Source organism: Trachypithecus francoisi, unplaced genomic scaffold, assembly GCF_009764315.1.
Source record: "Trachypithecus francoisi isolate TF-2019V2 unplaced genomic scaffold, Tfra_2.0 Lachesis_group2, whole genome shotgun sequence".
Lineage (NCBI taxonomy): Eukaryota > Metazoa > Chordata > Mammalia > Primates > Cercopithecidae > Trachypithecus > Trachypithecus francoisi.
The window spans coordinates 26,431,321-26,455,536 of NW_022681465.1; the positions used below are offsets into that span (position 1 = coordinate 26,431,321).

General features: G+C 35.3%; 1 protein-coding gene across 2 annotated transcripts in view; it reads right to left on the reverse strand.

Annotated features, from left to right (window-relative positions):
- MAN2A1 (mannosidase alpha class 2A member 1) overlaps positions 1-24,216 on the reverse strand; it is a 183,816-nt gene that overhangs the window by 46,237 nt on the left and 113,363 nt on the right. For both annotated transcript variants that reach the window (XM_033178955.1, XM_033178956.1), the window contains 4 exons: positions 14,965-15,130; positions 12,549-12,767; positions 12,101-12,223; positions 8,317-8,431 (listed from right to left, as the gene is read on the reverse strand). In XM_033178955.1, coding sequence (XP_033034846.1) covers positions 8,317-8,431; positions 12,101-12,223; positions 12,549-12,767; positions 14,965-15,130 — 623 coding nt within the window. The remainder of the gene's footprint in view (positions 1-8,316; positions 8,432-12,100; positions 12,224-12,548; positions 12,768-14,964; positions 15,131-24,216) is intronic.

Sequence of the window (24,216 nt, forward strand, 5' to 3'; positions counted from 1 at the left end):
ATTCCTATAACAAAACTCCTTCCATTACCAGTTACTTATTTACGTGAATAACTTCCTTTGCACTGATATTTACAAAAACAAAAATTAAAAATAAAATCATATATCATTCTAGCAATGAGTGACATTCATCAATGGACACATTATCCATTAGGAATAAAAAAGGTACAACCCACTGAGAAAAATGTTTCCATTAAAATTTATACAATACAATTATTAAAAGAGGAACATATTTATGTTTTTTTGACCAACTGCATGCCAATAATTTTTATATCTCAATCCAGAAGAAATAAAATACTTAAAGCCTTATAACAGACTTTTAAAACTGTACATATAAATACACACACACACACAATTTTTGTTTCAGAGAAGTAATGAAAGACTGACCAATAACAAGGCTCTGAACCACAAAAATACTACATTAAGATAAAATTCTGTGGAGAAATAGAATGTAATTATAAGGAGAAAATAATGATGTGAAGTTTCTAACAGCTGAAGAAAAAGCTAGTGCAGGCTTTTAAAAAACACATGATTTAGTACCACTGCCCATCGGATATGCTTATTTTTAAAAGTTACCATGTACAATACACCAAAATAACATCCTTTAATTATTTAAATGTATAAAGAAAAACCACAAGTCAATTAAAAAATATATAGGGGACAAAGAGTTCTTTAAATCCTTATAGTAGGTTTCTAAACAACCTTATTTCACACATTGTGATATTCTTTTCCTCCTTTCTGCCTTTCATGTGACATTCTCTAAGACCTAGCCTCTCAATCACTCATTTCCTTCATTAAATCCTCCCCAATTCCCCCAATCCGTAATGACCATGCTTTGTTTTATAGCACTCAACCATCTAACCCATCTGGCTCACTCACTCTTGTAAGTAGATACAACATTCACTATGGGTAAGGTTCCTTGTATATTCACTCAGTGAATACCCCCAACATCCTCTGAAGCTGATTTTACTACTGTCAACATTTCAGGATGATAAACCAAAGCCAGATTGGCAGTAACCTGTGCAAGGTCAAACAGCTGCTAAGTGGCAGAGCTGGGATGGGTCTGGGAATAAAACACAAGAGAACTGTCTCTGGGGTCTCAACTCTGAACCATTACAAATCTCCTATGTTTCCCATCCCTGTGCCCTGAACCTGAGTTCAGTGCAACCCACCTTTGTAAGGGATGATGCTTCCTTGCTAAGGAGTTACGGCTTCAACAATCAGCTGCTCTCAAACAGCCCCAAAGATAATCTCTGAGTTCTGAATCTGTGTAACCAGAATGTGCTTACAGTCCCTTAAAATAACCTTCTCTTTCATGCCTGTAGGGAATAATCAGATTCAACACATAGCTATTTATTTCAATTTTTAAAAGTTCCAATTAACAGGGAAAAAAATCCTTAGCAGTCAATTGCATATTACGATATTCCAAAAATGTTTTAATTACCTAAGCCTGCCTAGCTATAACTTACTTAATGCTTTTTACTTTTAAATCAAACTAAATATGGAATATAGCGCTGGAAAAAAATGAGAGACTGATTGCAAACCACCTTAATGTCCTCATGAATCTTTTTATGGAAATAAAAAGAACTTCAGTGAAGTTCTGAGACCTTGTTTACAAGTGGGGCAGACACCAGGGATGGAAGCCCCAGATTCAAGCGTCCTTAGAAGATGAGTTTTATCACTTCTTGGCCTTTTGGCTAAGATCAAGTGCAGAAGATGAATTTAGAAGCAGGGAGTCAGGCAAAAGAGATTTTATGTGAAACTAAGTTGTATGAAGACTCTTTGATGGTTACACCTAATTGAACATCTACCTTTTTTTATAGATTAAGAAACTAAGTCCCTAAGAAATGAAAGGACAAACCCATACTCCTCTGGTTTGCTTAGAGGCAAAACTAAGGATTTGGGTCTCTAAATCCCAATGTGATTCCTTATAAGAGGGGTCTTCAAAAGTTTCATGGAAAATGCATATCATGAAAAAACTATGCATGGATTTCATCAAAATAAACTCATACTTACTTGTTATAACATGTCTGAACAGGATCTAGTTTGAGGCACTAACAAGGGTGAGACTTCGGTTTGAAAAGAGCCCCTATCAGAGCAATATAAATTATGCTAAAATTTAAACAAGAACAAACATCAAATTTATGGTGAAGCTTGGGTGGAAGTATGGTGAAATCACTGATGCTTTATGAAAAGTTCATGGGGACAATGGTCCAAGAAAATCAGCAATTTACAAAATAGATAAATTGTCTTGGGAAGGGATGAGACAATGTTGAGATGAAGACTACACCAATTTTCAAGAAAAAAATTAAGTCTGCTTTCCTGCTCTAATCGAAGAGAACTGACAATTAGCAGCTTATACAATTCTGACTGAAAAACTAAAGTTGAGGAAACTTTCCACTCAATGGGTGCCAAAACCACCGTGTCCAGATCAGCTGCAAACAAGAGCAGAGCTGTCAATGGAAATTTTACATAAGTGGGACCAAGATCCTGAAACATTTCTTTGAAAATTTATAATAGTAGATGGAATACAGCTTTACCAGTATGATTCTGAAGACAAGGCACAATCAAAACAATGGCTACCAAGAGGTAGAAATGGTCCAGTCAAAGCAAAAGAAGACTGGTCAAGAGTAAAAGTCATGGCAACAGCTTTTTGGGATGCTCAAGGCATTTGGTGTGTTGACTTTCTGGAGGCCCAAAGAACAGTAACATCTGCTCGTTATGAGAATGTTTTGAGAACATTAGCCAAAGCCTTAGCAGAAAAACACCCAGGAAAGTTTCATCAGAGTTCTTCTCCACCATAATGCTCCTGCTCATTCCTCTCATCAAACAAGGGTAATTTTGTGACAGCTTCAATGGAAAATCATTAGGCATTCACTTACAGTGCTAATTTGGCTCCTCCTGATTTCTTCTTGTTTCCTAGTCTTAAAAAATATTTAATGGGCACTCATTTTACTTAAAAATACAAGTAGACTGAAATGACATGGCTAAATTCCCAGGACCTTCAGTTCCTTAAGGAGGGACTTAGTAGCTGGATTCACTGCTTACAAAAGTGTTGTGAACTTGATGAAGCTGACGTTGAGAAAGTTTATATTTTTAATTTTTATCTTTTAATTTCATTTGTCCACAAACTTTTTGAAGTCCCCTAGTATGTTTAACTAGATGAAGCTCATTTTGATTCTCTAAAAGCCAAGAGTCAGGTTATAAATCCACTTATGTTTATATATTCAAAATTGCTGAGAAAAACTAAGCAACTCTCTCGGATTGTTAAATATGCCCATGCAAGGAAATCAGTCATGTCAGTCAAAGGAAAGTCTTTTCTTCCATAGTTTTTGATGTCAGTTCATTATATTTTACCTCCAGGCTACTTGTTTTCTTTGAGTAAGATCCATTACATATAATACTTTATAATATGTTGGTGGAAAATAGAGCAGAAGTATCCCATTTAAGATGTTTCCCCTAAGGGTTAAAACATGGTTTACACACACATACATACTCACTCGCTAACAAACACCGGCCTAGGAGAACACAGTCCTTGTGCCAGTGAAATGTACATGACACACTGGTTACCTACAGTGACCTAATTCTTCAAAGTAGCTGTTGGTATCAGAAACTAGGACACTAAAGTCCAATAATTACAGCTCTGAAGACAAGGCTACAGTTAGCAATGTCATTTACTGGTATTATATTATTGCAAGGTATGTACTTTCCTCTTAGGTGCAATATTAAATAAAACACAAGAGGATACAGGAGCTTCTGTTTGTATTATATTCTATCTTCTAATCACAGATTAACCAAAAAAGCTAAAGTAGCAGCCTATATGGTAATGTTTAAAGCTTCAATTAAATGAAAGATGATTATACTGCAAGAAAAATTAATTCCCACCTCTCTCAACTTTTCCCCCAGAAAAATGTTATTTTCTAAAAATGAAATAAATTGCATTTCATTAAATTATGGGTGCTACAAAATGGATTTATTAAACTTGACATTGGCAAAAAACTATATCTCATTAGAAATTTTTTTTTTGAGACAGAATCTTGCTCCATCGCCCAGGTTGGAGTGCAGTGGCGTGATCTCAGCTCACTGCAACCTCCGCCTCCTGCATTCAAGCGATTCTCCTGCCTCAGTCTCCCGAGTAGCTGGGATTACAGGCGCGTGCCACCACACCCGGCTAATTTTTTGTATATTTAGTAGAGATGGGGTTTCACCTTGTTAGCCAGGATGGTCTTGATCTCCTAACCTCGTGATCTGCCTGCCTTGGACTCCCAAAGTGCTGCGATTACAGGTGTGAGCCACCGTGCCTCGCCTTCATTAGAAATTTCCAAACTGCTCTGATCTTGTAGAGCTTTTAAGGCTAGTGAGCACAAGATTTCTTCTAATTTAGTATTTTTAGAAACCTTTTGAATGCGATGTCTGAACGATAATGAAAAGGGAAACAGAGTGTTCTTTTATTAGCTTAGGAGATGTTAAGAAAGAGAGAGCCCTTCAATTGCACTTCTAATCATTTTCAGAATCTGGAGAGAATGCAAATAGAAAAACAAGTTAAATTCCAAATGAAAAACAAAAGTAGGGTTGAACTATAAGGCCTCTCAACTCTGTTTCAAAATCATTAAGGACCAAAGAGTTTATATAATTTTGGAAAGGTTGCTTGATTTTCGTTCTTGATTTTGTTTTCTCCTGAAGCTTAATTTGGGCAAATAGTTACTTTGGGGAGAAAAAGGTCAAAGAACAACTAAAGTAGAGATTGAGAAATGTAAGAATATTTTGTCAGGTATGCATTACTTTAGTTTTTAAATTGAATTTGTAAGGTTTAACAAAAACAGACACCCAACAAAGACAATCTTTAATACTAACTCATTTTCTGTTTCTGTATTCCTTCTTGCTGAGAGATTACAAAATCTTTTGAATAATTAACTGGTTTAGTAACCTAATACAATTACAGTATGTAACCATAAAATATTAATAGTCTCTCTCCCCAAACCCTCATTTCCTCCTGGATTGAAAATCTGGTACTAACAACAAATAGGCTCTATTCATTAATACTAATCCAAATAACTGCATCTGGTTGGTTTAAGGGGGGCAAAAGTAGCATATATCCAAAACTAGTTTAGTAAATTAAATTCAAGAATAAATATTTTTGTTATTTTATGCAATACTAGCTAAAAGTCAATCTACAAAAGCATGGAAGTTGGCTGATGTCTTCTTCGCATCTAAAATGAAAAGCTACATTTTGTCTATGAATTTTGATCAATCATCCGGATGTCTGATTTACAGGAGGCCAAAGTTTAGAATGTTAAACAACTTTCCAGTATTTCTTAATACAGAAAACTTGGCACTAAATAAAAGATCCCTGAAGACTGATCACCCTTTCAGGCAGCGTGAACACTGATAGAGCCAAACACCCTGGAGACTTCATATTTCTATCATGGGCCTTGATTTAGTGATTTCATTAAAACCCCAATAAGCCAGGATTGAGACAACCTGAGTGTTCAGGCAATGATGTGTGAAAAACAGGAGAGACAGGTGAGTCATGAAAATTACTAAGGAAAGACTCTCTCCACAACTGGGCTTATCTTTTCCCAGAGGGAGATTTGTTAAGAAGAGCTCAAATACAAACATGGGAAGGTATACAGTTTGGAAGAAAGCATTTCAGGTGATCTTGGTATCTCTATTTCCTACCAACTACTTTCATGTTGGAAAAAAAAAATGACCTGGACTGGAAAGAAAGAATAAAAGATTTATATGTTACTTCAAGGTTACATATGACGGCTTCACGTTTAATCCAGGCAACTACTATAAAATTCATCAGTGAGGCACTCTAAGTTTGCATTACACTTATTTATCCATCATTTACTATTTTTTTCATATGCACGAGAACACCAAGGAAGAGAAGACAAATAATCTAGAAAGGAAACACATGAAAAAAGAAAATCAGTCCAGGTGCAGTGGCTCATGCCTGTAATACCAGCACTTTTGGGAGGACAAGGCGGGTGGATCACCTGAGGTCAACAGTTCGAGACCAGCCTGGCCAACATGGCAAAACCCCGTTCCTACTAAAAATACAAAAATTAGCCAGGCATGCTGGTGTACACCTGTAGTCCCAGCTACCTAGGAGGCTGTGGCAGGAGAATCCTTGAACCAGTGGGGCAGAGGCTGCAGTGAGCCGAGATCGCTCCACTGCACTCCAGCCTGGGCGACAGAGGAGACTCTGTCAAAAAAAAGAGAAAAGAGAGAGAGAGAGAGAAAGAGAAAGAGAGAGAGAGAGAGAGAGAGAGGCGCTAAAGAATAAAAAAGAGAAAAGAGGTAGAGGGCAAGACCAGCAAATAGAAATGGTCTATACGGAGAGCCCCTTTGGAAGGCCAGGAGCCAGTCAGACCTTAGTGGCCCCTGCTCCTGCTTAACACTATTAGCCACTGGACAGTTCACTGCCCAGAGGGAAACAGGAAGAGAGGGGGAAAAGAAAAATGACAAGCATTTAGTTCTGATGAGTATAGTTTGCTCGAATAAGTAAATAGGCAAGTCAGAGTCTATTAATTTCCAAGTCAAGCACTAAGTACTCTGGCAAGCTAAGCTACAGCCACCAGCAGCAGAACAGGGCCATCTAGTCTACACAAACTGCCCTATGATGTGAGAACTAGAGGTCCTGGATAATCCAAGGAAAACCCAGAAGATATAGTGACATGCTTAAATAAAAGCAAAAGCAATTATGTAAATATATTTGATTGAGAAGTTGGAATTTTAGGATGAGTTGCTACAGCATTTACTCTGAGACACAGCCCATCTCTAAATATAACTGATGAAAAAAATGGTAAATCAAACTTGATGACACAAGTATGTGCCAAAGTGTGTGCCACATTGTACTCCAGGAAAAACTTTTCCACTAAAAAACAATAGTTTTAAGCAAACTTAAAAATAGATGAACATATCTTCTGTGCAGTAATGCTATAAAGCTGAAAATGTAACTTAGAGCTCTCAGGGATATTAAATAACGGCTTACACAAGAGTACAAACAGATGGTCAAAAACATAGTTTCTGACTTACCAGAAGTTTTGAGAAACTCAATAAAAGATTATTTCAGAACTACAGGTTTTCCTGTAGGTAGCAAAGTGATCACAGATAACTGCAGAAGTCACATTTAGGACATAAAACCACCAACCAGAGAACTTTTACTTCTTGATTCATCCTATGAATCATGGGTTATTCTGAAAAACCTATCATATTTTTACCTAAAGAAGTTGCGTGAGAAAGTTTGTCCATACCTGAAATTCTAACAAAAAGCAAATACTAATGAAATCTGAAATTAATAAAAAAGTTAAAAGCAAAATTAAACTATGAAATCAGAAAATTGAACTTCAGTTATCTAAGAAATTCCCTGAACATAGTAACCCTTTGCTTCCCCACAATACCTAAAAAGGAAACAGTGCCGGTCTACACATTTATCTTTAGTTTGTGAAATCCTTTATTTTTTACCTGTATGAAGATTCAGAGAAAGAGTATTTTTTCTTTTCTAATTTGTTCAACTTACCTAACAGCAAAGATAAATTTAAATGGCATTTTTATGAGGTATTTTTCTAAAAGTCAATAATATGGTAAATACCCTGGTTACTAGGATTAAATCTGTGGTTGGAAAAGCACACCATTCTAAAAACAATGAATTCTAAATCAACCAACCTAAATGTGCAAGTGTTTGGAAACCACAGCTCCACTCAGACCCCACAGAATCAGTTCCACTGCCCAGGAATAAGTTCTCAAAAGGATCAAAAGCCTATTTCCTATCACTTTGGTTCATAAAGATGCTGCTCAATACTGTTCTAAAAATGATAAACAATTGCTAGGTTTTATACTTTACTGGGTAAAGAGCTGTAAACAAATGGAACTAGTTTAGAACATTTTTTTCTTAAAGTTACATTCCAGTGATACAGGCTATATTTAAGGAAGCAGGTCCCATATATGTGTGTGGTCTACTAACTGAAAGTCATATTTAATATAATTTCCATTTCATAAAATCAAAACACGGTATTGTTTTCAGGTGTTAGAAATAAAGTTTCCAGTTAATGAGCTCATGACTAAGACCAATATGGCAACAGTTAAGAGAAGATATACAGAGGAAAACGTACATGTAGGGATTGAAATGTTTTACCATTTTTTATTATCAGAAGATAAGTTTCATATTTTAAATCACATTAAAAATATAATGTCAAGTTTACAAAAATATCATCTACAAAAATCAACTGTTAATTTATTAAGGATGGCATAAGAAAAGCAAGAATTCAAAAACCAGCATATATATGTTTCATAACTGCATTCCTATTTTCTTACCCTGTATGTGGTATAGTCGGACTCTATGAGTAACATGGTCAAAAAAGCAAGTCACTTCCGAGTAAATCCTTCCATGTGTCACTCTGACAAAGGGCGGTGTTGTGTAAACATAAGGCTGAGAGGAAAATAATATATTTAAGGAAAATATTTTGGCTTCCAAACTTTTAAAAGAATATGTTTATTATGGTTTCAAAAATGGAAAATACATACCACCTGATATTTGTAATTTTAAGTGTAAACCAGATCTTATAAGGTAACATAATATGCATGTCATAAAAACTGAACATGTTTTTTATTTTTCAAAATGCCGAAAATATGAAATAAAAATGTTTACAACTTCATTGCTCTAGAAAGCATTCCTCCCAGCTATACAAATTTCTAACTAAAATCCTTCTATTTGTCCCTATAGTTACTTATTAGAAACAGCAATCATCCTATAGAAGTTACATTTTCCCAGGTAAATAATAATTATAACCATGGTCCCAGCCCCCTAATGTTCAGGGTTTGGGACAGGTGGCAAGGATGACTACAGGGAGTCATCTAAGCAAACTGAAAGCAGGATTCAGAAACATAGTTTAATCACAGCTCGGTTTACTAAACTATAAAACATTTTGTCCTTTTACTTGAAAGAACTAGCTGAATATAAACTCACAAACTTGAAAAAACTACTTGGAAACCACTAGTTTCGTTTTTATTTAAATTTTAAAAACTGGTAATAAAGCACATAACTTACGTGATATGGAAGCAAATTTAAAACATTTATGAGTAACTATATTTTTAAAGTATTAGATACCTTAGCTCAACAACAGCATAGAAAGTTAGGCTTGCCATATGAACTACTTAAACAGTATAAGATTTTCGGCTGGGCGCCGAGGCTCACACCTGTAATCCTAGCACTTTGGGAGGCCGAGGTGGGTGGATCACAAAGTCAGGAGATTGAGACCATCCTGGCTAACATGGTGAAACTCCGTCTCTACTAAAAATACAAAAAATTAGCCAGGCATAGTGGCGGGTGCCTGTAGTCCCAGGTACTCGGGAAGCTGAGGCAGGAGAATGGCGTGAACCCGGGAGGCGGAGCTTGCAGTGAGCCGAGATCGTGCCACTGCACTCCAGCCTGGGTGAAAGTGCGAGACTCCGTCGCAAAAAAAAAAAAAAAAAAATATTTTCAGAATTGTGTAACTTTCTTCCAAATTTACCTCTTTTGCCAGGGAAAATTTTCTGGAGTTATTAAAATGCTTAATGATTTACAAATTTCTTGTACCTAATTACCAAATAGCTAGAAAGTGAGGGAGGGGATGAGAACCTGGGATGGTGAGTTCTGGGCTCTTGTCTTCTTCTGAGGCACTAGATTGCCTCATTCCCTGATGTTTTTTATTTTCTTTCTGTAAAAATGACAATCGTTTTATCTTTCTATCTGACATTAGAGCTATTTAAAGATAGAATGGTTTTAAATAAATTAGTTATTGGTATCTATGCATGAAATTCTATAGCACAACTACTTTTTAAAGTATAAATACAGTCAATCAAAATAAAATGTCCAATGACAAAAGCTGGTAAATGAGAAAATATTGAAACAGCTCATAATTGGGATTCACTGCCCATCTTGGAATGCCTCATATGAGTTGTAGTTTGTCTTTAATTCTTCACTGACTTAAAAAAAAGAAAAACCCTAAACAGCCAAAACAAAAAACAAAAAAAAAAACCCACAGAATCTTTACTGTAGCCTACACAATCCCTTAAAATCCAATACTGGATTTTGGTTAGCAGGTTTCATAACTTGTGGAACAAAAGTAACTATTTCAGGAGATAGGTCCCTAGCTAACAATAACTAGGAGAATATTTCACTGATCTTGAGGTGGAGAAAACCAATAAAGGTATAAAAGCAAAGGAAGAAACTCTAAAGAAAAAAAAAGAAATGACTACACAAAAATTTAAAACCACTATGAGAAATACAATAAAATAATTAAACTAAATGACACAATAAGAAAAATTTTACAACATATAGGGAAAAGGATTAATTTTACCACATATAAAGAGTGCTCAGAGATCATCAGGACACGCCAATAGAAAAACAGTCAAAGAATAGAAAAAGGAAAACCACAAAAGAAATATGAAAGATAAATGAAGGCACAAAAAAGTTCAACCTTACTAGTAATCACAAAAATCTTAACAGAAAAATATTTTTCTACTAACTTATTATTATAGGCAAAGCTTTTAATATGGCCAATTCTCAGTGGTTGGAGTGGGATTTTAGAGTTACTCTCAAAAAATGCTGGTGGGATTGAACATTTGCCTAGTCTTTCTAGAGGGAAGATAAGCTGTACATAGCAAAAGTCCTTAAAAGACTTCAGAAACTGATACAAAATGACTCTTCTAGAAAGTTATTCTCAGAAATTCATCAGAATTGCATAAAAAGAATGGTACAAAGAAAGCTTATTACAATGTTATAGTAGTGAAGAATCAGGAGAAAAAGAATATATGTAACATCTTAAACACAAGAGTATATATTAAAATTCGATTTTTAAAAACATACCATCAGATTGTGAGCATTGTAACAAACGAAAAACAAAATATGTACATGCAAGAAGCCAAGACCTGAGAATGGGGAGAAAAGGATATGCATAAAATAAAAGACAGTAAGAAATACATCCAAATGTTGGCAAGGGTTTTCATGGGATTGTGCACTAGTTGGTAAATTTTAGTGTTTTCTTCAGCTTCTGGCATTTTCAAAATGTGCCAGAGTTTGCATATTACTACCTTTACAGTCAAGAGTAAGAAAAATTTGTTTTTTTGTTTTTTTTTTTTTGAGACGGAGTCTCGCTCTGTCACCCAGGCTGGAGTGCTGTGGCCAGATCTCAGCTCACTGCAAGCTCCGCCTCCCGAGTTCACGCCATTCTCCTTGCCTCAGCTTCCCGGGTAGCTGGGACTACAGGCGCCGCCACCTCGCCCGGCTAGTTTTTGTAGTTTTTAGTAGAGACGGGGTTTCACCGTGTTAGCCAGGATGGTCTCGATCTCCTGACCTCGTGATCCGCCTGTCTCGGCCTCCCAAAGTGCTGGGATTACAGGCTTGAGCCACCGCGCCCGGCCGAAAATTTTGTTTTTTAAAGGGCTGAAAGTTAAGGAAAAAAATGGTCCAGTGGACAATCTATTTTTCCCATATGGTTCTGTGTCTGTATAGAACGCATACATATAAACACCACAAAAGCTCCCTAACTCTATGTAAAATCTAGTTTCTTCCCATGTTCATTGTTTATCCTAAGTGAACATTGTTCACTGTAGCATCTTAACAAATTCCAATTCTAAACAGCTATTTATCTAACAGGGTCTCGCTCCATCAACCCAGGCTGGAATGCAGTGGCGTGATCTTGGCTCACTGCAACCTCCGCCTCCCAGGCTCAAGCCATCCTCCCACCTTACCCTTCCTGAGTAGCTGGGATTGCAGATGCAGTCCACCATGCCTAATTTTTGTATTTTTTGTAGAAAAAGGATTTCGCCATGTTGCCCAGGCTGGTCTTAAACTCCTGAGCTCAAGCAATGTACCCTCCTTGGCCTCCCAAAATGCTGGGATTACAGGTGTGAGTCACTATGCCCAACCATTTATCTAACTTTGGACCACAAATTGCTAAGTATCAATAAGGTGATAGATAATACTGAAACCAAAAGTTCATCTATCCCTAATAAATAACAGATGAAAAAATAACGACACTCACTTATACTTATCTTTTTCCTCAATACTCTTTCAATAAGTGTTTATTCCATTTGTCATCTTATCAGTACCACTTACCTTGGCATTACCATCAGGTAAGAAGAGGTAGGCACCACTTTTGTCTCTTTTAATCGTGGTTCCATACCATGAAAATTGCACACTTACTTCATGGTGTTTACCATCTTCTTTAGTCATCATTTGCTAAAGATTAAAAAAATAATAATAAGCCACTCACCACTAAGATGTTAAGCATGTTGCATCTGGTTCTATGTATACGACAACTTAAAAAAACAATTTCTGTACTTAGCTTGCGGACCAGTGACACACAGCCCATGGAGCAGCGCCACCCACAGACCATACATGTGAGCAGCAAGTGGTCAATGAAGGTGCAAAAAGCTTCTTAATGCATTCTTTTACTCAAGAGTATTTGATACAGCTCCACTTAAGACTTTTTTTCCCTTTTGCCTAATTAATCTACACACATTGTAGCAAAAATGATAAGCATTCTATGAATTTTAGAACATACCTTCATAAGTCCAGTTTGATCAAACCGAAGTAAAACAAAGGAGTTCTCTAGTGTTATACCTTCTTCAGTATTTATCATATTCTTTATGGTGAAAATTCCTCTATCTTCTACTTTATTGTTATACAAGACATAATCAGCTAAATGTGAATTTGAACTTGCTGATTCCAAAATCTTATACACTTTCAGTCCCAATGGTGGTATATGTGCTCGAAAAGAGATCTTCAAAAGATAGGGAAGGGAATTTATTCAAGATAAATGTTATCTACTGAAAGGCAAACCATTTAAACCAACAAACTATCATATTTTTTAAAAAAAGAATCCAGTTGGCCCTCCATATCCACAGGTTCCATGTCCACAGTTTCAACCAACTACAGATAAAAAATATTTGAAAAAAAAAATAAAAAATACAAACAAAAACTATAGTATAAAAACTATTTACATAGCATTTACATTGTATCAGATGTTACAAGTAATTTAGAGATGATTTCAAATATACAAGAGGATGTGTGTAGGTTATATGCAAATGCAGATGCTCCTCAACTTACGACTGGGTTATGTCCAATCAGAATTTGAAAATATCGTTAAGTCAAAAAGGTGTTTAATACACCTAACCTATCCAAAAGTACAGCTTAGCCTAGTCTACCTTACATGTACTCAGAACACTTACATTAGCCCAGAGTTGGGCAGAATTACTTAACACAAATCATATTTTATACTAAATAGAAATAGCTTACGTAATTTATTATATACTGTACTGAAAGCGAAAAATAGAATAGTTGTATGGGTACTTGAAGTACAGTTGCTACTGAATGCACATTACTTTCACACTATTATAAAATTGAAAAATCTAGGTTGAGCCATTGTAAGTCAGGGACCATCCGTACTATGCCATTTTATATAAAGGACTCGAGCATCCAAAGATTTTGTTATTCCCAGGCGGTCCTGGGACCAGTCCTCTACAGATACCAAGGGATGGCTGTATAACAATATTCTATAAATGTTTGATATCTTGTGGGTAAACCATACACATCTCAGTTTATCCAGAGAACCTAATAACCTAAAGTTGGTAGGCCTATCAAAAGCATTAATGTTTTTATCCAATATGTGAACCTGCATTATCATTCTCAATTGTTCAGTTGTACAAGTTGAAAGCCTAGAGAAGGAAATTCTCCATGAATGTAAGGGCTTTATAACAATGGCATTTCCTAATTATTAACTTTTTTGCAATATTATGATATTTTGGTATATAAAAATGATAAACACAATATAAATATTAAACAAGTTAGTTCAGTCAGCACTAGCAATCAAATGCTTGAAGTTCAGCAGACATTGAACACAGTATGGAGGATGCACACAGAAAAAGACATGACCCCTGCTTTCCAGGAGCTATGGTTCCATTTTCTAGATGGAAAGCTTCCTGCAAAATCTGACCAAAATTTATATTATAGTTTACCTTTCTATCTAAAAGATTATGCATATTTAAGAGTAGCTAGAGGGTGGATCACGGGGTCAGGAGTTTGAGATTAGCTCGACCAACATGGTGAAACCCCATCTCTACTAAAAATACAAAATTAGCCAGGCGTGGTGGCACATGCCTGTAATCCCAGTTACAGGAGGCTGAGGCAGGAGAATCACTTGAACCCAGGAGATGGAGGTTGCAGGGCGCCGAGATCGCATCACTGCATTCCAGCCTGGGCAACAGGAGTGGAACTCCGTCTCGAAATAATAATAATAAAAGTAGCTAGCAATAGCTTTTGTCAAGCAGAAACAGTTCTTAAGAGTTCCTAGTTTATGGCTGTATCTCTAGAAGTGCAGTTTAAATTACATTCCAGATTTTAAAAGTTTAACCTTTCTAGTGGTACAGTGATCAGTTTAACATTGCTTATTTTAAGAAACTTTGGCACAAAAAATATCTATTACTTGAGCACAGATTTTCCACAATTATATCTCAAATAAGCAGCATCTTAATTATTTTAGGGCATTTATCTTCCATGGTGTGTTATGTCACCTTTGCAATGAAAACCTAAAACTATCCAAAGTTATTAAGGGTGGTATTTATCTCACTTTCAATATGCATAATTGTCATTAAATTCAGTTAGACCAAAACATTCAAAATTTTATGAGTAATAATTACTGCATCACCTTAGAATAAACAGTATACATCCTTACAAAGATATACAATATACATATGAACAATATATAATAAGATACAATATATACACTAACAAAGAAATTAACATTTTAGGGAACACGGGATCATTTTTAATCCGCCAGTTAAACTCTCTGGTATTTACAACTTTCATCACCTCACATACACCAACATGATGGCTAAATGGGGGCTACTGTACATACATAAATTATATACTGGCTAGGTTTGTTTTACAATGCCTCCTTAAGTTCTATGGCCACAACATACCTCATAGGCTATTTCTGAAATAGTATTTGCTGTATCCCAAACTGCACTGACTTGAACTTCCACAGGTTTTCCTGAAGCAGAGAACACTTGCACCGTGGGGGAACTCACATAGACTGAGACCACCGAGATTCGGTCTTGTTCTAAAGGATTATAGACCACAAGGTACCTGCAAAAACAGCTGCTTCATTATTTGGATCTCAAAATATTTGTACTTCTTTCATATATGTATACATACATATTTTTGAGACAGCGTCTCACTCTGTCACCCAGGTTGGAGTGCAGTGGTGACATTATAGCTCACTGCAGTCTCAACCTCCTGGGCTCAGGCAATCCTCCCACCTCAGTCTCCTGAGAAGCTAGGAGTAGCAGGTGTAGTGCATGCCACTACACCCGGCTAATGTTTTTCATACTCTTCATAATACTTCAGTTCATGCACAGTCATAGAGCCAACTCATGGAGAAGAATTATTCTGTGAGAACTTTCTGTGAGAACTTTCAGAGAACAGGCAATTTCATCACAACAAATATCACACAGTAAAAAGGGTAATTAAATAATGATTCAGAAGCCCTTTCTAAAGAATTAATGCTTTACAAATGGAAGATATTCATAGATTTGTAATAAAGCTTTTCTGTATCCCAGAAAAAGACTTATATAAACAGTTTTATTCATCTATCCAAAAGAATCAGCTCCATACAACTAATACGCTGATCCCTACCTAATCACACCGAATAAAAAAATTCACAATTTGTTTGCAATTTAGTCACAATTAGTTCCAGGTAAAAATCTAATATTCATTTTAGACCACTAAGAATGTATGGCTATATGTGGAGAATCACATAATTCACACACGTATTTTATATACAATAGGACTTTATTATTAAAGAAAATTGATTCTAAAAAAAGGTAACTTGAAGCCAAACTTGTAATAGGGTCCCAAATTTTTATAGTAAGTAATGGTGGAAAAAAAAATTGATTGGGATTAGGTAGAAAAAGGAAAATGCAAACTATTAAAATAAGTTTAGGCAATATTTGCAACTACGTGTAACTTTTGGTATGAACAAAAACAAAAATGAACTGAAATTTAGGACACAATTTTTCCAATATTTTATACCAGCATATTATGACATCCTTCACATAACATTTAATTTTTACATGATGGTTTTATTAATAAACTATATTTGAAAAAAATATTTAAGGACTTTATTTTTTCCTAAAATCCTCTCCCAGCTCTGATATTCAAATAATTCTCAGTTGAAGTACCCAACAGCCTTGATTTTCTTACTAGCATAACTCTACCAGATTCTCATTCTTTCATGGCTTTGCCTGTGAGTAGAGACATTCTAGACCACCAACATCGCAGACTTCATGAAATCTGCATCCTCTGCAAGGTTTATAATTTTATAATTTATAATCAATTTGCATCATATTGTCTTCAAATAAATCAAAGAGTATTTCAAAGAGTGGACTCTTTGAAATAATGGTGGACAAATGCTGGACTACTAATATAACTCACTGATTCACTAGTGCATATTTTCATGATCTGAAATATTTGTGTTTTCCTATACAATTTTGTAACTGCAGGAACACACTGAATAGTTGGATAACAACCACCTCTCCCCCAACACGTTGTAGCTATAGATGGTAGCACCAAGCTTACCAGTATTCTTCCATCCTGCATATGTGTTCTATATATTTTTGCTTTAACTGCATTACAAAGTGTTCAATAAGAAATAAAATGAATACCTACAGGGGCCAAAACTAAAAGGAAAAAAGACAACAGGAAAAATGAAGGAAAAGAAAGAGGATATAACACAAAATCCATGACACTAGACTTATAAATTGTTCATCAGAAGCATTTATGTTAAAGCAACATTCTGAGATACCAAAGGTGATGATGACATTAAGAATGTCTCTAATTCCTATTAGGCTTATAGTATGTGTCAGGATAACAAGACCTAATTTGTTATTACTTATGTTCACTGAGATTCCATATGTATACAAGAGATGAACAGATGAAACCACATAGTCACAAACATATTTACAAAGAGCACTGAATCCTCCTCGTACTTAGATAAAATCCCATTTTACGCACAGAAGCAATTCTTAAGGAGAGGGAGGGTGATGCCCTCTTGAGAGGTATGCTCAACAGACTTACCTCAAAGATTTGTCAACCTACTGGCAGCCACCCACAGCCCTCCTACCACAGATTACATTTCCCCACTGTTCCCCATTCATAAACACACCTGGTGAACTGCAACTGCCAGGATTCATTATTACTAATGGGACTGTCCTATATTTCTAAGGTGCACTGGGGAAGAAAAACAGTGGTGGATCACTCATTCTCTGCACCGAAGATGTTCAAACCAGACCTCCAGAAATGAGTGATTTACTACTGAAACCCATGTTCCCAGAGGCTTATGGAGCTAGTATTTAAAGAACTTGAGAAAATGGTGGCCTGAAACCTTTGGCTAATCTCCTAATTCTGTAGCAGCCCTGAGGTATACGTAGTCACACTAAGCCTAGAATCCCTATGGCATGTTCTCTGGGTGCTCCACTACAGCCAAAGGTCATGAAGGTTGTGATACTATAATGTGTACCCAAACAATAAATTAGATAATAAGCATCCAGAACACTAATTCCTTCTATGAAAAAAAAATACTCATACTTAATGCAAACAATAATTTTAACCATATATTTGGTTTTGCACCCTATTAAATCACTTTTTATAATAAGCTGTGAACTAGGTTCTATTTTGTTTCATTTTAGTAGCTAATTAGTATTTGACCATAATGATGTTTCTACTATACTGAATGATTATGTAATTATCATACCAGGGATCTATTCAAAAACTAAATGTGTAGAGTATATAATGAGTATAATGCTGCACTAAGAAAATAATTTTCAACATAGAGATTCACAGCATGTTTTTTATGTGCATCACAGTAGAAATTTATCTGACACACAAACTCCTATCTATGTACATTTTAAGTAGAGTACAGAGAAAGGATGATCATATATAGATATTTCCTTTAGAAATAAGTACACCATCATAAAGTAACTTAATTTTCATTGTCATCACATTTGGTAGTCCAACATTTGTTATATGGCCAACATCCCCAAACATGAGTGCTTTCAGGCCCTCGAGTTGTGAATGAAACCAACAAGTTTCAGTATCATATCATAATATCATACTCACTTACTGAAAATTAACAATATTTGATCCACATTAATGAAAGAATTATGTTTATATCTTCAGAATGGGGAGGGTTAATTTTAATTTCAGCTGGAAGCTCAGTGCTTTTTTTCTCTTCTCAATTTCCACCACATCAGCATTAGCTTCTTACTTATCATCTGTCACCAAGTCACGTCCAGCCTCCTAGTTCTCATTGTGACATTGGCCCTCATAATTCAGGGTTATGAGCAATTATCTCAGTCCTCCATATACAAGGAATAACTCTTACCTCATTAAGAAAAAGCACTCATATGTTATCTGCCAATCAAATTAGAGGGCAGAAGATACTCTACTTTCACTGGAGAAAAAGGAATGGAGAAAAATGAAGGAACACCTGTATGCTCATATCAAACTGGGAATCACTTTATGGAAGAATCCCAGTGTAAATGTGGCTGTCCTTGAAGATTCTACTGAGGACGGGTATACTAAAAATTCCTTCACACCTTTCATAGAAGTAATTCATATCATGTTAAAAAAGACAACTATGGAATACTGAGTTTTCTCTTTGAAGTAAATCTCATCAGTGCCCACTAAAATGTGAACCACACACTAGGACCACACAGGCTTCCTTCTAGGACTGGCTGCAGTACAAAGTGGAAGAAACATGCCCCTTGGTCAAATGGACCTTGGAATTATCATTCAGAGTGCATCCTGCATACCTGGGCTGGTCCGCAAGCCTGCATGGGCAACCCATGAGGTGCAACCTTTCATCCTTCTCACTGGACATATAAGGAAACTGAGGTTCAACAAGAGCAGGAATGTTGCCAAGACTGGCCCAGCTAAAAAGTGCCACAATAGGGCTTAGAATGCAATTTTACTCCCACACCCATCTTCTTAACTACTTCACTCACAGGCCACGCATTTAAGGATCTTTGTGACAGTTGTGACAGCTGAAGTTTCCTGTGCAGACCCCCTTAGTTCCAAATTCACATGTGAAGAACTTTCTCCTCAGCAATGCCAGTATCCCCAGAGAGTCTCTCCCCTCAAGAAGCTCAGATAAGCAATAAGCTACTTACATTTCATGTATATTGTATTTGTGAAAGAAAATTTATATACTGGAACACTGGAATAGAAAAAAACTTGCAATATATACTAAGGAGTTCATTTTATGACCTCACTGCATGAAGTAAGCAAAAACAATATTTGAGGAAGCATTTTAAAAGCCACATACATATTTTTATGATTGTGTAGGAAGATTAAAAAAATATGTATTTTTTCAAGTTCTTTGTAAGTGCACTTTAAAACCAGTTAAGCAAATACCAAAAGACATAAGAATATTAACTGTAATTTCATGTGCTTACCATAGGTACCTAGCACAGAATAATGTTCAATAGTTAATGAATGATCAGTGCAGAAAAAGGCCACTAGAGAATTTATTACTTTTAAATAGTATCTACTAATCTGGGGCTGTATAGTTTTATCAGAGCAGTTCCATTTTGATTATTTTAATTCCTTAAAAAGTGTTAATTCTTCAAAAACGTAAATTATATAATTAATCCCTGTGTAAAGATAGGGAAAATGGCACATTCAAGATTACAGAGAAAGTTAAGAACAAAGCAAAAACTAGAGCTCATTTTGTCTGACTCTTAATCAATGACAACATATTTAAAAAATCATTTCAAACAAGAATGCATTCATTTTATCTAAGTAGCCTCATTATTGGAACATAACCTAAAGAAAAATATTAAGCTTTATCCAGTATTCTGAATATGGAAACACATGAATTTACATGTTAACAAAAGTTGCAAAATCTAGATCTGAAGTTCTTTTGATATATTCCGTTTTGTTTTCTAGGTTTAAAATATAATGTTTACCATATTGGCAGGAAAAAATTCAAGACATTAAAAACTAAGAGTGTCTTTTTGAGTTATACTAGATCTTCAATCACAATTGTGTGATTCCTGGGCTTTTGAGTCAGACAGTCCTGAGTCAGACACATTCAAACCCCTCACCATGTCACTTAGAGTTTCAGAGGCTTTGGATAAGTTATTACTCTTCCCCAAGACTTAATATCCTCATCTATAAAATCGAGAAACAAGATTATTGTTAATATTGAATTATAAACTGTTTAGAAAACCACCTAGCTCAGACCAAGCACAAAAAAGAATCTCAATAACAATTCACTTCTCTCCTTCCCCTTACAAGACCCTCATGGTATCGTGACCAAGGACCCTGGTACATCATCACACTGGGTAATACAGTGAACAATTTAACAAACCCAGGTCAATGAGCTGTCATAAATCCTTTTTTTGTGTAAGGCACGCATAAATCTAAATAAAAGAAATTAATATGTGATAATACAGATATCCTGAAACAAGAGTTCTGATAACATGGTAGTGGTGAGAATACACATTCAAAGTAACAATATGGCTTATGGCTAAGTTAAAAAGCAAGCAAAGAAAGGAGAGAAAGATGCTGTATGGTATGTGTAGTTATAAACTTATGAATGTGAATACATAATCCCAGTCAACAAAGTACCTACAGTCTAGGAGGGGGAGGCACAGAAACACACTGGTAAGTTCAATATAACAGGATAGACAATAAGACAACGGTATGTATAGCATGTCATGGGATGCATACACACGCATGCAGACACACACACACACACACACACATACACACGGCAGTTAGGAAGGTTAAGAATTATCAGGAGACCAATCAAAATAGAAAATTAATTTTATACAAAATGAGCAGAATGTATAATATATGCAGAAAATGAAAAAAATGTCATTTAGTAGAACATAAAAATGAATGAAGAGATATATCTTTCTAAACAAGAAAACTAAAATAATGCAAAAGCACAACTCTCCCAAAATTAATTCATAAGTCTTATGCAGTGCCAACCAAAATCCCACGGAATTCCATTTTTTCAAAGAAAGGTGAGGGAAGGAAAATGATCATGAGCTGGGCAAAACAGTTCTATAATATACATACATCCTTAATCACAGATGAGCAAGACAAATGGTTACATAGATACATTAAAACAATATGCCAACACTGATTCCAGATAAATGTAAATTCTCAAACATAAAAAAGATACAAAATTAGTAGAAAAAATAAAATATATAATCTGTGGTACAAAAGGTCTTTCTAGCCATAACTGAAAAATACAATGAAGTAAAAGGCTGACAGATTTGGTAACAAAAACCTAAAAATTTTTCTATCGTAAAAATAAGATTAAAGAACAAAAACTAAAAAAATAAATAAATAAATTAGTAAAACTTGTAAAGTGCTCTTACAAATCAACAGAAATATAAACACTCAAATGAAAAAAAAGGTGAGCATTTTACTTTTGTCAAATTGAAGTTGAGAAATAAATGATGTTTCCACTTCCAGGGGAAATGGGAGTAGCTGTCAACAAATGAGAGCTCTCACTTCTACTAGCCAATGAGAAAAGTCAGATAAAAACAGTAATAATCATTTGCCTGAGGGCAACAGAAAACTGCTGAGGAGAGGAAAAAACTTCAGAGAAGCGACCAGCCTTCGGCAGTCATTTTCACTCTGGGGCATGCCAGTTCTCAGCAAGGGAGAGGCTGTGAGTTCCATGCAAAACCTAGTGAAAAGTCTGGAAGAAATCACTGGAGAACAAAGAGGTCAAAAGAGCATTTTGTGGAGATTTTGGGAGGATTCAGGTACACAGTTGATTTTTTCATTACGACAAGTGCCAATACTGAGACTGCGCAGAAAGGGAAGCTTCAAACCTAAACAGAAAGCTTCTGAAAAGTAGAGCAGAGACATCTCATGACATTCCAGAACCCCCCAGGGGATAGGGCCTACAGAATATAAGCAGGCTGTTAGTTGAAAACTTACTTAGAAAGCCAGGGGAACAACAGGTTGAATAAATCAGTCTCAGTTTAACACAGTCCTTGATTGGAACAATATCTATCTAGAAGATATTTTCTAGAAGTCTCTCTAAATTTTATGCACAATTGTCTAGTACTCAATATGAAATTCAGAGGCATCACAAAAGACAGAGCCACATGACTAAACACCAAGAAAAAAAAGAAACTAGAACCATACATGACCCAGATATTGAAGTTAGCAGACGTGACTTTAAAATCATAATTAATATGTCCAAGGAAAGAGAAAAACATGAATAAAGTAGAGGACAAGATAGAGAATTTTACCATAGAAATGAACATATTACAAAATAATCAAATGAAATTCTAAAAGGATAAATATTTAAAATTAAAAATTCCACAGATGTCTTTAACAATAGCAGAATAAATATATTTAACTCAGCAAAAGAGAAGTCAATAAAAATATACAAACTGAAGTGGTGAAAAAAATACAGAAAAGAATGTTAGGGACACAGGCAACTCAGTGAAAAGTCTAATATGTGAAATAGGATATGTGTAGATGGAAATAAAAGAGAAAATAGCACAACAGAATTATCTCAATAGCTGAGAATTTTCCAAAACTAAAGAAAGGGACTAACCCACAGATACAAAAAATACTCTGTGATTCCCAAATGAAGCAAACACACCTGGTGTGTCATGTTAAATCCACCATGAAAAGGCAAAATCTGAGAAGCAGCCTGTAAAAATAAGATTACATTGTTCAAAGAAACAACAATAAGATCATCAGCTGACATGCCAAAAGAATTAAGGAAGCCAGGAGAAAATGGAATTACATATTTGAGGTGGTGAGGAAACAAAAAAACACTGCCAGCCTAAAAATCTATATCCAGCAAAAATTTCCTTAGAAAGTGATAAAGATGCCTTCAGAGAAACAAAAACCAAGTGTATGGGTTACCAGCAAACTTGTACTGGAAGAAGTGTTAAGTCTTCAGGCAGAAAGAAAATAATCATAGAGCGAAACATGAGATTGCAGGGAAAAATGAAGAGCACAAAGAGAGGTAAATATATAAGGAAATATAAATGATAACATAAAACAACACAAAAGTAATAATTTGAATTAGATTATAAGTCATCTATGCTTCTCTACGTAAATACTAAAAGAATATTAAAATCATCTTATGAAAGAAGGCAAGAAAGAAGAGAAAAATAACTTGACTTGCCAAAATATTAGCAATACTTATTGTTAGGTGGTAGCATTATAATTATTTTTCATACTTTATACATTTCTTATATCTAGTATTTATAATTTTATAATCAGAAAACACTATAACTTAAAAATTGTCTGTCGTTTAATCCAATGATTCCTACTCTTAGAAATTTAGTGTAAGAAGGCCAGGTGTGATGGCTCATGCCTGTAATTGCAGCACTTTGGGAGGCCAAGGCAGGCAGATCACCTGAGGCACGGAGTTCGAGACCAGCCTGGCAAACATGGCGAAATCCTGTCTCTACTAAAAATAAAAAAATTAGCCGGCATGGTGGCGTGTGCCTGTAGTCCCAGGTACTCAGGAGGCTGAGGCACAAGAATCACTTGAACCCAGGAGGTGGAGGTTACAGTGAGCTGAGGTTGCATCACTGCACTCCAGCCGGGGTGACAGGGTGAGACTCTGTCTCAAAAAAAAAAAATAATTAGTGTAAGGAGAAAAACAGAAATACAGTAAACAAAAAATATTTTAACTATTTCCACACCTAAACAATGTAAATATCTAAACAATACTATTCAAAACATTATATTAGTTAATCAATATAATATTAAATTGAGGGAACACATTAACAATTAAAAGTATACTTATGTATTAGAATATTAATAATCATTAAATATAAAGATTTTTTAAATAAAAGAAAATGTTGCATTATTAAATACAGAAGAATATTCTGAATTATATTATACAAATAATATGTAGTGAAATATAAAAATACATAAAATACTAAAAAGAAACTGTTGTTAATAGTTACCTCCTCTAGGTTCTAGGGTTATCAGTGAATATGCTAGAAATCCTTTTAATAGCTTTGGGTGTAAACACTATTCTACAAGAAGTTACGTGTTTATTAGAAAAATTCAGAACAATAACATCAAAAACAAAGGAATTTTTTAAAGAGCAAGGGAAGCAGGGAAATCCTTTCCAGTTTTAAAGCCACAGATATACAGGAAATAATGTTATT